The 13,278-nt window shown below is 42.0% G+C and overlaps 1 protein-coding gene and 1 pseudogene across 2 annotated transcripts in view; one reads left to right on the top strand and one right to left on the bottom strand.

The window, feature by feature from the left end:
• LOC101150995 (sperm microtubule inner protein 6) overlaps window positions 1-13,278 on the bottom strand; it is a 144,385-nt gene that overhangs the window by 55,743 nt on the left and 75,364 nt on the right. For both annotated transcript variants that reach the window (XM_063696954.1, XM_004047942.5), the window contains one exon: window positions 1,054-1,701. In XM_063696954.1, coding sequence (XP_063553024.1) covers window positions 1,054-1,701 — 648 coding nt within the window. The remainder of the gene's footprint in view (window positions 1-1,053; window positions 1,702-13,278) is intronic.
• On the top strand, window positions 8,236-9,848 carry LOC134756926 (serpin H1-like; annotated as a pseudogene).

Here is a 13,278-nt window from a genome sequence, read left to right as displayed (position 1 = left end):
AAAGGAGAAAACAGTATTACATGCTCTGTGATCTCCTAGACCAAACAAAATGTTTTCAGAAATATTATAATAAAAATTCACTTATGTATTTCAAATTATTAAAGATATTTTTACTGTTAAAACTGAGTCTTCTATTTTTATGGAGTAAAATAACTGATTATGAGATCTTCTGAAACCTTAGCCAATGTAAGACCAGATATAAATTCTTTATCTTAAGGTATGAATAACAGTATTTTTAAAAAGAAAATATGGCTCAAGAATGAATTTTGTTTGCCCATAACTCACATATATAATGTTAAAAATAAAACAAGGAGTACTTTTTTTTTACAAGAACATATTTCCTATTATACCATTGTTAGTACTAGGGATTACTTGTTATTTCACCACTTAGGGACCTTATTTCAAATTCTAACTCGAAGCACTAGGTGAAAATAACTTATTGTCACCCTGACTCTCAAACTCTCATCTCCACCAACAATGTCTTACTGTTTGTAATCACCAAAATTATGTTTTTTCCGGGGTTGAAATTGTAGAAAGCACTCAAAATTAGGATCATATTTCAATGTGTGTAGGTGAACTAACTGCTCCAAAGACCTACTTAATTAAACTACATGCCCTTGTTTTTTAACAAAGCATCTTTAAGTCTCCTGGTTGGGTTAAGTGAATTTGATAACCTTAAAAAAGTCCTGTGGATTGTGTAATTTTTTTCTCCATTGTAGAAGGGTTAACTATTTCACTTTCACAGATGTACTAGATGTATCATGTTACGCTATAATAAACAATAGAAACAGATCTGCTACAGATCCTGGCAAGTAGCAGCTGTTCTGATGTACATGAACAATATCATCTTTCTCCCACCTAGAAAGTCCCAATTTCTCATTAATTTTCCCACATCCAGGTATTCCTATTATTGATGCAAATGCTGTTCATGATAATTTGTTATATTCATTTACTATAAACAAGGAGTAGATGCTGTCTGCTGGACATGAAGGAGAGGCCTGCCCTTGCCTGAGGCTACTTTCCCTCAAAAGAAAGAAAGATAAAATTTATTACCTGATACAAGAATGAGGGATTCCATAGTTATACCCTGAAACATGAGAGATTCTTTGAATAATGGGAATATCACAATCCCCCAGTATTGCAGAAAGGTAATTTGGTGAAAAGAGTGAAGTGCTGATTTCTGTTTGCACATCGGAATCACCAGCTATGGCATTCAGAATTCCTGTTTTTGTATGGTACTGGGAATCATCTGGTAGCATGTGTTCTAGCACTTTTAGGTAAGTGGACTTCTGTTCATTTGCAGAGAAATCTGATAAACTGCACATTTCAAACCCATCATTGCTGGCATTTCTGTCTTTATTGTCAGCAGGAGAATCAAAATTCAGCTGTCTGCGAGGGCCAGATCTTAATTCCTGAGATTTGATGCGCAGGCTGCTTGTCTGAAGATGACGTTCTGGGATACTGACTGCTTTATCTTCTTCTTGCATAATCTTAATAATTTTGATAAGTTGGAAGAGACGTTTGCGGTCGTTCATGTCATGGACTCCTAATTTGGAGTAGTCCTTCATTGTAATCTTGGCTAATTCATCTATTTTCTGAAGGCCAAGGGCAGTGAAATGAGAATAATACTGTGCAAGTTCAGCTTCACAAAGACATTCATATAACCAGGATGCCATTTTGGTGAATAGGTTTCTATAAACTCTGAAGAGAGAAAGAAAAGCCATTCACTTGAAATAGAGTATATGTAATACAATTATTTATTTTAAAAATTGAAAACCACAAAACAAACATGCAAAAAATGTTTTGTCTGTCAAGTTCTCAATAACATATTTTTCTTCTGAAATTATTGATTAAATAGCATACTGCATGAATAAAGATGCTTTGTATTGCATATGAAGAATTTGTGGTAACATATAATTTGTTAATTTGCTTAATAAAAAGAGACATTCCATTTTATATATACACACATATATATACACACACACATATATATACACATAGATACACAAATGAACACATACATAACACATAACTTACTTATTTCTAGGGAGTTCCTTCCAACCTTGCAATGTCTACTTAACACATGCCACAACTATTGAAACCTTGTTCCCAACAACTGATTGTAGCAGGACTAATTTTAGATGCTCAACTTAATGTCAAGGCATGCTGCACAACTGTTTCCCATGAATAATGAACAGAGGCTAAGAACTCTTTCAGAATGAAAAGCAGAATTAAATGGCATACCACAGAGGATTATAAACTAATGTAACTCAAAGGAAGATAGCATTTGTATTTGCTGAGTACTGGCAAAAGTTAGTTAAATAGAAGTAAAGACATCATCAATTCAGCATCAGCCAATTCAGGATTTCAGATCATTCCAAAAGGTGGTCATCGATCTCTACCTGTACAGAATATGAATCGAATAATTTGCCCAGGAAATTAATACTAAGGTCAAGATTTTAAATAGTTGTATCTTTTAAAAAATTTTAACATCGAGATATTTAATTAAATACTAACAAATAATGTGGTAATAACACACAATCCTGGTCTATTATTAAAAGTCAGGATCCTGAGCTCTCTATATCACTGTTAATCAAGTTCATGAGAATATCCAAAAGTAAATACAGTACATTTTCTTTTTTAAAATGGTTTCATAATACAGAGTTTTCAAAAATTCAGTTAGGTAACTAGTGGTACAACTTTCCTGTTTTCATTTTAATTTCTATTTCATCTTCTTTCTAGCAGAAACAGAGAAAGAGTTGAGGGCAAGGTAATAAAGATAACCAAAGAACGTTGAATAATTAGCCTTGGGGGAAATACTACTTAGGCTAAAAGGCTAAATGGGCTGAGTAACACATCCTAAACTAATCCTGGCCTTTTCTATTTGTGGTAGATTTGTTTTTTTTGAGATGGAGTTTCACTCTGTTGCCCAGGCTGGAGTGCAGTGGTGGTATCTTGGCTCACTGCAACTTCCGCCTCCAGGTTCAACCAATTCTCCTGTCTCAGCCTCCTGAGTAGCTAGGATTCACAGGTGCGTGCCACCACACCTGGCTAATTTTTGTATTTTTAGTACAGAAGGAGTTTCGCCATGTTGGCCAGGCTGGTCTCGAACTCCTGACCTCAGGTGATGCACCCACCTCAGCCTCGCAAAGTGCTGGGATTACAGGCGTGAGCCACCACACTGGCTGGTAGATTTGTTTTGTGAAGGCAGATTTGTTTTTTAAAGACCAAAATTTTTTCGCAGGTCCTTCCATGAAGAAGTGAAGTCTATTTCTTCCCTCATTTCATCTAAGCTAGCCTTGTGACTTGTTTTGCCCAATACAATATGGTAGAAGTAATGCTATGCGACTTCCATGCCTAGGCCTCAAGGGCCCAGCCAACAGCCATCACCAAAGCCAGACATGTGAAAGAAGTCATCTTAGACTATCCAGGCCCAGTGGCACCACTAGATGACTGCAACCACATGAGTGACCCCAGGTGAGATCAGGAAAAGAACAACTGAAATATCTGGGCAAAGCCCAGCCCAAATATCTGACTCACAGAACTCTGAGCAAATAAAATGATAATTGTTTTAAGCCACTAAGTTTTGAGGGTAATTTGCTACACAGCAGTAGATAACTGCAATATCTCTCTTTAAATAATAATAACTTTTTAAAACAAGTTTTTTAGAAATTATTATTATTTTTAGAGATAGGGTCTTTGGACTCAAACTTGTAGGCACAAGTGATCCTCTCATCTCAGCCTCCCAAGTAACTGGGACTATAGGTGTGATCCACCATGCCCAGATTAAAATTATTTTTTATTAAACTCTATTTTCTAGAGCAATTTTAGGTTCACAGCAAAATTGAGTGGAAGGTATAAAAACTTCCCATATATCCCCTGCCTCTCACATGTATAGCTTCCCCGTTATCTGATTTTTTGTTGTTGTTGTTGTTGTTTTGAGGGATGGTCTTGCTCTGTTGCCCAGGCTGGAGTGCAGTAGTGTGATCATGGTTCACTGCAGCCTCAACCTGCTGGGCTCAAGTGATCCTCCCACCTCAGCCTCCCAACTAGCTGGGACGACAGGTGCACACCACCACATGTGGCTAATTTTTACATTTTTTTTTTTTTTTTTTTTTTGTAGAGAAAGGGTCTCCCTGTGTTGCCCGGGCTAGTCTCAAACCCCTGGGGCTCAAGTGACCCTCCTGCCTCAGCCTCCCAAAGCGGTGGGATTACAGGTATAAGCCACCGAGCCCAGCCTAAATATGCTTCTGCATACCACATTCCATTTTACAATGTTGAGCCTCTCCTCTTTCTTCTGAGATAAACATCAGAATCACTCTAGACACTTGGGTTTTGTTGTTGTTGTTGTTTATTGTTTGTTTTTTGAGACAGTCTCGCTCTGTTGCCCAGGCTGGAGTGCAGTGGTGCAATCTTGGGTCACTGCAACCTCCACCTCCCGAGTTCAAGCAATTCCCATGCCTCAGCCTCCCAAATAGCTGGGAGTACAGGCGCGCACCACCACGCCCGGCTAATTTTTTTGTATTTTTAGTAGAGAGGAGGTTTCACCATGTTGGCCAGGTTGGTCTCGAACTCCTGACCTCGAATGATCCACCCACCTCAGACTCCCAAAGTGCTGGGGTTACAGGCATGAGCCACCATGCCCAGCCCAGTTTAGACACTTTAAAACATATAGATACCTGAGCCCCATCCCAGATCTATAGAAAACCAAAAAACAACAATAAATAACTCCCAGGTTTTAGGAAAGGCAGACGTAAGAACTTCAGAAAAGTTCCCTAGGTGATTATGATTGCATGCCACTGATTTATATCTATCAAAATTACAAATGCAAATGCACTGATCCAGCAATTCCACCTCTAGGAACCTGTCCTTATCCTTCAGATAATACGTACAAGTACAAAATGACATTAACTATAATGTTATTCATTACAGCACAGCTTGTAATAGCAAAGTCATGGAATAGAGACTGGTTAAATAAATTATTATAGTCCATTTAATGAAATAATGCTATGAGACAATTACAAAGAGTAAGTAAACTGTAAAATGTTATTTAAAAAAGAAAGCTATCCAATATATTGTTAATAAAGCAAGGTACAGAACAGTTTGTAAAAGAGAGAGATAAATGATCTATAATAAATCTATACATTTGCTTATCAGACAAAAAACGTCACTTGCAGGATGCACAATAATAGTGGTCTTGAGGGGGTGAGGGGAAGTAGGTGGTAGAGGGTGATTATGGGAAGGAAACTACTGTATACTTTTAAATACTGGTAGTTATTATTACCTTTCCTATTGTCATTTCTATTTCACTGGTGTCTCTATCACCCAGGGCAAGACCTAAAACAGTTTATTTTTTAAATTTTGAAACTATGTGACTGTATTATTTATTTTAAACATATATTTCTAAATAAAAAATTATATATATTTCTAATTTCACCTCCCTTCCTCCCTCTCAGCCTCCCCAAATTGACCTGATACAATTGTTTCTTAAGATCTTGGTGGCTTTCTAGCCTTTTAAAAAATTGTATATAACACTGTACTCATAACTATATTGCAATCTATGTTTTAACATAAACATTTTCATATGCTATATGTTACAGCCATAAAAAACAATCCACACTATTATAAATATTTGACTAGATTAATTACCTCAGGGAAATGTGACTTCTCTCTAAACTCCTGCAGAGTTTTGGTGATAAAACTGATAGGGTATTTATGACATACATACTCATTTTAAAAAAAAATTATTGCCAGTCTTGTTCCAGAGATAATGTAAGATGGTTCTGCCTTGTACTACTGTGTGAATTATTAAAGACAAAAGCAATATGATCCCACTCAGTCAAGCACTGTGCTAGATAGGTGTGCAACAAATATTTTAAGTGAATAGTATCCGCTTAGATTCTGTTCATTTAAAATATTTAGAAATGGGCCTGGCACAGTGGCTCATGCCTGTAATCCCAGCACTTTGGGAGGCCAAGGCCAGGGGATCACTTGAGGTCAGGAGTTTGAGAACAGTCTGGCCAACATGGCAAAACCCTGTCTCTACTAAAAACGCAAAAATTAGTCAGGCATGGTGGTGTGCACCTGTAATCCCAGCTGAAGTAATCCCAGGAGGCTGAGGTAGGAGAATCACTTGAACCCAGGAGGCAGAGGGTGCAGTGAGCTGAGATTGTGCCATTGCACTCCAACCTGGGTGACAGAGCAAGACTCTGTCCCCAAAAAAAAAAAAAAATTTTTAGAAATGTTCCATTATCGGCCGGGCATGGGGGCTCATGCCTGTAATCCCAGCACTTTGGGAGGCCAAGGTGGGTGGATCACGAGGTCAGGAGATCGAGACCATCCTGGCCAACATGGTGAAACCGTCTCTACTAAAAATACAAAAATTAGCTGGGTGTGGTGGCAAGTGGCTGTAATCCCAGCTACTCAGGAGGCTGAGTTTCACCTGAACCTGGGAGGTGGAGGGTGCAGTAAGCCGAGATCGTGCCACTGCACTCCAGTCTGACAATAGAGCGAGACTCTGTATTAAAAAAAAAAAAAAAAAAAAAAGTTCCATTATCTCTACTGTTTTGCCCAAGGCAACGAAGTGATTAAAAGATTCCATGACACCTGCTTATGTGGCCATAGAGCCATTTTCTCTGTGTTTCCTAATTCTTTACGAGTCCCATCACCCAAAGTAATGGCAACATCCTCAGGGCCCTTACGACTTTAAGAAGCCAAATATCCACAATGTTGTTACCAACTTCACTCTGAACACTTCATATGGTTTAAAAAAGCATTTTATATAAAAGGCTAATTCCATTATGTCAGCAGATAGTCCACATCCATACTACTTTGATGATCTGATTAAACTAAAATGTATTGAGTTCTGTTTTATGCCAAGCACTATGTTAGATGCTTTATATAAAAAATGTTATTTATTGTTAAGTCAGAATTCTGTTTTTAAAAACTCTGTTGAAGCAAACTCCTAAAGTAAAAATAGTGCTTACTGGCTGGGCGCGGTGGCTCATGCCTGTAATCCCAGCACTTTGGGAGGCTGACGCGAGTGGATCACAAGGTCAGGAGTTCGAGACCAGCCTGGCCAGCCTGGTGAAACCCCCGTCTCTATTAAAAATACAAAAATTGGCCGGGCGCTGAGCACGGTGGCTCACGCTTGTAATCCCAGCACTTTGGGAGGCTGAGGCGGGTGCATCATCTGAGGTCAGGAGTTCAAGACCAGCCTGGCCAAAATAGTGAAACGCCGTCTCTGCTAAAAATACAAAACAATTAGCTGGGCATGGTTGGCAGGCACCCATAATCCCAGCTACTCGGGAGGCTGAGGCAGGAGAATCACTTGAACCGGGGAAGTGGAGGTTGCAGTGAGCCGAGATCGCGCCATTGCACTCCAGTCTGGGCAACAAGAGTGAAACTCTGTCTCAAAAAAAAAAAAAGAAAAAAAATTGGCCAGGCATGGTGGCACGCGCCTGTAATCCCAGCTACTCTGGAGGCTGAGGTAGGAGAATCACTTGACCCTGGGAGGCGGACGTTGCAGTGAGCCAAGATCATGCCACTGCACTCTAGCCTGGGCAACAGAAGGAGACTCTGTCTTAAAAAAAAAAAAAGTGCTTATTTACTGGTTGTTGTTTTTAGATTGACAATTTCAATGTAAGTTACAGTAGTACCTGTCCTCCGATTTAGCTTTCTGCCATTTCAGTTACCCTTAGTCAACCAGTCCAAAAATATTAAGTGAAAAATTCCAGAAAGGAACAATTTGTAAGATTTAAATTGTGCACCATTCTGAGTAGCACGATTAAAATCTCTCACAATACCGGCTCCCCCTTCCTGGAATGTCAATCATCCCACTGTCCAGCCTGTCCACACTGCATAAACTACCCACTCATTAGTCACTTAGTAGCCATTTTGGTTACCAGATCAACTGTGGGGTATTGCAATGCTTGTGTTCATGTAACCTTATTTTACTTAAATAACGGCCCCAAAGCAAAAGAGTAGTAATGTTGGCAATTCAGATATGCCAAAGAGAAGCCATAGTGCTTCCTTTAACTGAAAGAATGAAAGTTCCAGACTTAGGAAAAAGCATAACCTATAATAGGGGTTGGTACTATCCATGGTTTCAGGCATCCACCGGGGGTCTTGGAATATATCCTCCTTGAATAAGGGGGCATACTACCATACCCTTAAAATCTTAATTTTTTAATTCAAATTGTATTATTGGATTTATTTTTCAGTAGTTAGGGGAGCATGGGAGCAAAGGATTGCTTTAAGAATCCTTTCCTCAACATGTAGAAGCCTGATTAGAAAATTAGGGAGGAGAACAAACAAGTCTAAAGCTGGTGGTTTAACAAGATAAATACATGAATAATGCAGCCTGGGCAACATAGTGAGACCCCGCCCCTAAAAAAAAAGACATGAATAATGAACATATAGGTAACCCTCAGCTATAAGTTGTAAAAGTTACATAGAAATAGGCTATAGAAGAGTAGAATTGTGTCGCGGCTCGAGAGCGAGACTCCCGTCTTGGAGCCAGCCCAGCCCAACCCAGGACAACCCAGCTCGACCCAGCCCTGACAGGTCCATCGTGGTGCACGCAAACCACCTCCCAGCCACGCGCTCCCTCCTGCTCCTCAGCGCCTTCTGCCTCCTGGTGGTGGCCTTGGCGACCGAGGTGAAGAAACCTGCAGCCACAGCAGCTCCTGGCACTGCAGAGAAGCTGAGCCCCAAGGCAGCCACGCTGGCCGAACACAGCGCAGGCCTGGCCTTCAGCCTGTACCAGGCCATGGCCAAGGACCAGGAGGTGGAGAACATCCTGGTGTCGCCCGTGGTGGTGGCCTCGTCGCTGGGGCTCGTGTCGCTGGGCGGCAAGGCGACCACGGCGTCGCAGGCCAAGGCAGTGCTGAGTGCCAAGCAACTGCGCGACGAGGATGTGCACGCCGGCGTGGGCGAGCCGCTGCGCTCACTCAGCAACTCCACCGCGCGCAACGTGACCTGGAAGCTGTGCAGTCGCCTGTAGGGACCCAGCTCAGTGAGTTTCGCTGATGACTTCGTGCGCAGCAGCAAGCAGCACTACAACTGCGAGCACTCCAAGATCAATTTCCATGACAAGCGCAGTGCGCTGCAGTCCATCCATGAGAAGGCCGCGCAGACCACCGACGGCAAGCTGCCCGAGGTCACCAAGGACATGGAGTGCATGGATGGTGCCCTGCTTGTCAACACCATGTTCTTCAAGCCACACTGGAATGAGAAATTCCACAAGATGGTGGAAAACCGTGGCTTCATGGTGACTCGGTTCTATACCGTGGGTGTCATGGTGATGCACCAGACAGGCCTCTACAACTACTATGACAATGAGAAGGAAAAGCTGCAAATCGTGGAGATGCCCCTGGCCCACAAGCTCTCCAGCCTCATCATCCTCATGCCCCACCACGTGGAGCCCCTCGAGGCCTTAAAAAGCTGCTAACCAAAGAGCAGCTGAAGATCTGGATGGGGAAGAAGCAGAAGCCTGTCACCATCTCCTTGCCCAAGCGGGTGGTGGAGGTTCCCATGACCTGCAGAAACTCCTGGCTGGGTTTGGCCTGACTGAGGCCATTGACAAGAACAAGGCAAACTTGTCACGCATGCCACACAAGAAGGACCTGTACCTGACCAGCGTGTTCCATGCCACCGCCTTTGAGTTGGACACAGACGGCAACTCCTTTGACCAGGACATCTATGGGAGCAAGGAGCTGCGCAGCCCCAAGCTGTTCTACTCTGACCACCCCTTCATCTTCCTGGTGTGGGACACCCAGAGCGGCTCCCTGCTGTTCACTGGGCACCTGGTCCGGCCTAAGCTTGACAAGATGCGAGACGAGTTTTAGGGCCTCAGGGTGCACACAGGATGGCAGGAGGCAGCCAAAGGCTTCTGAGACACATGGGTGCTACTGGGATTCGGGGGAGGTGAGGTACCAGCTTAGATACTCCATGGGTGGGGGTGGACAAACAAACCAGGGTTCCCGTGTGCTTGAACGGACCTTCCCAGCTAGAATTTACTCCACTTGGACGTGGGCCCCAGATACCATGATGCTGAGCCCAGAAACTCCACATCCTGTGGTACCTGGGCCATAATCATCCTGCCTGCCCTCAAAGTCCCAGATCAAGCCTGCCTCAATCAGTGTTCATATTTATAGCCAAGTACCTTCTCACCTGTGAGACCAAATGGAGCTAGGGGGGTCAGCCAGCCCTCTTCTCCTGACACTAAAACACCTCAGCCACCTCCCCAGCTCTATCCCAGTCTCTCCCAACTACAAAACTAGGTGCTGCAGCCCCTGGGACCAGGCATCCCCAGAATGACCCGGCCCCATTGAGGCAGATCGAGAAAGAGCTCACAGGACGGGCTTCTGGGCAGACTCTGGTCAAGAATGGCGTCATGGGGATGAACTTTTTGTTTCTTTTTTAGTTCTTCAAAGATGGGGAGGGAAGGGGGAACATAAGCCTTTGTTGCTATCAAACCAAGAACTTATTTATACAGTTTTTCTTTTCAATAAAATGTTCCAACAAAAAAAAAAAAAAAGAAAGAAAAATAAAAGAAATAGGCTATAACCAGCCAGGCACGGTGGCTTGTGCCTGTAATCCCAGCACTTTGGGAAGCAGAGGCAAGCGGATCACCTGAGGTCAGGGGTTCGAGACCAGCCTGGCCAACATGGCGAAACCCTGTCTCTACTAAAAATACAAAAATTAGCTGGGCATGGTGGCGGGCACCTGTAATCCCAGCTACTCGGGAGGCCGAGGCAGGAGAATCTCTTGAACCCAGAAGGCGGAGGTTGCAGTGAGCCAAGATTGCGCCACTGCACTTCAGCCTGGGTGACAAGAATCAAACTCCTTCTCAAAAAAAAAAAAAAAAAAAAAAAAGGAAAAAAAGAAAAAGGCTATAACCTACAAATAGCTACAGATCTCCCTTGGGAAGGAGGGGAGAGGGGAGGACCTAAACTAATTTTTCTCTTTCCACAAATTTAAGTATGTTTGAATTCAAGTTGCCAAAATGTTACTGAAATGACCTTTATTTTACCTGTACCCCAGGATTTTTGCTCTAGATCTCTTTAGACAGGCTTACCAGGATAATGACCCTTCTCCATGTACTTAGCTATATCTGCATTGTTCAAATGTGTGCTTTTATTTTTATTCACTGTTTTCTTTGTAGCTACATATTTTATTGTAAGACTTCCCTCCATCCTTCTTAGAAATAGATTAACATAATTATTGACATGTCACTAGATTCAGAAGGTAACTAACACTAAAGCATTGGTATAACACATCAGAGACATCCAATAAACAGAGGCCCTTAAACTACCACTGCCACCAAACACATTCTTATTCTGTAGGGAGGGAGATGGAATTGAACAGGGAGCAAAATACCTACATGGTTTATTTTTTCTATTTCAAGATGTTAAATAAGATTTTTATTTCAAATATCTGTCAGTAGACTACCAAAGTGTTTGTGCAGTAGTAACTAGTATAGCAGATTACTAGATTAGGAGGCAAAAAAAACCGAGGACTCAGTCAGTCTCTGCTAAGAACCAGGTGTGATACATGGTCAAATTATTTAACATCTATGAGTCTCTGCTTCTTCAAGTTTAAAATTGAAATAATTTATACAGGCATTGACAGTAAAATTAGATATGTTAAAGTACTCTCTACAAGTGTACTGATTACGCATTTGCAGGAGACAGGTTCTGTAATGCACCCACTAAGTGTCTGGAACAAAACAGGCACAGTGATCTACCGATAGCATTACCAAAAAAAAAAAAAAAGCTATACATACACACATTTTTTTTTTTTTTTTTTTTTTTTTTTTTTAGAGAAAGGGTCTCTCACTCTGTCGCCCAGGCTGGAGTATAGTGGTGCAATCATGGCTCGCTGTAGTCACAAACTCCTGGGCTCAACCAATCCTCCTGCTTCAGTCTCCCAAGTAGCTGGGACTACAGGTGCATGCCACCAAACCTGACTAATTTTTTTATTTTTTGTAGAGATGAGGTCTCCCTATGTTGCCCAGGCTGGTCTGGAACTCCTGGGCTCAAGCGATCCTCTTGCCTCAGCCCCCAAAGTGTTGGGATTACAGGCATGAGCCACTGTGCCTGTCCTACGTTATATTTTTGTAAGATTTTTTTAAAAGGAGTCCTACAGCTAGCCAGGTCAACAGAGATAATCTAATCTGTAGCTGATCTAGCCTATAATATTTGGTCCATGAAGGATTATCTTCATATTTTGCAGTCTGGCTTGCAAAGTGTTTAAATTTTTTTTAATTTGTTGTACTGTTTAAAAAATTAAGAGCAATTAAAAATACCCAGTTCCTGCTTTTCCTGAAAATTAAAAGATGTAGTTATATCGGGCCTGCAATTAGATAAGGAAGTAGTAGACCAAAACAGAGTAGTGGCTGTCCCCTTTAGAAGGGCATATACTCTTCTAATACACCCGATGGTCCTACCTGCTCCTAGTCCCTTTATAGCAACCAACTTTATTCATTTACATTAAGAAACCCAGTACCCAGTGGTAGTCACTCCCCATTTCCCCCCAACCCATCTAGCCCTAGACAAACACTAATAATGATCACTTTTTTTTTTTTTAAGAGATGAGGTCTCAATGTTGCCCAGGCTGGTCTCAAACTCCTGAGTTCCAGTAATCCTCCTGCCCTGGCCTCCTAAAGTGCTAGGACAGGCATGAGCCACTGCACCCAGCCTAATAATAATCACTTTTAAAGAAGTTACTAACAAAGTCACTGGGCCCGCTGGACTATTAGAAACTGATACACGGCCAGGCACTGTGGCTCATGCCTATAATCACAGCACTTGGGGAGGCCAAGGTGGTTGGATCCCTTAAGCCCAGGAGTTTGAGACCAGCCTGGGCGACATGGTGAAACTCCGTCTCTACAAAAAATATAAAAATTAGCTGGGTGTGGTGATGTATGCCTTTAGTCGCAGCTACTTGGGAAGCTGATATTGCGGGGCACTGCTTGAGCCTGGGAGGCGGAGGTTGCAGTGAGCCAAGATTGTGCCACTGCACTCCAGCCTGGGCAACAGAGTGAGACTCCATCCCCAAAAAACAAATTAAAGAAACTGATACAAAAGAAAATCAGCATTTTCAATCAATTTTATTATTAAAACATTTCTGTACCCCATATTAGGCATAAGGTCACTAAGAACACAATAAATTCAGTATTATCAGTGAGAGATTAAAGGGTGAAAAATGTAGTATACACTTTTACCCCTACAAGGGAACTTATTTCAAACTCTAGGGATTCTTCTATCTATAGAC

This window comes from Gorilla gorilla, chromosome 13 (assembly GCF_029281585.2).
Source record: "Gorilla gorilla gorilla isolate KB3781 chromosome 13, NHGRI_mGorGor1-v2.1_pri, whole genome shotgun sequence".
Taxonomy (NCBI): Eukaryota; Metazoa; Chordata; class Mammalia; order Primates; family Hominidae; genus Gorilla; species Gorilla gorilla.
Note: the sequence above shows the minus strand (reverse complement) of the source record. Positions and strands in the feature narration are given on the sequence as shown.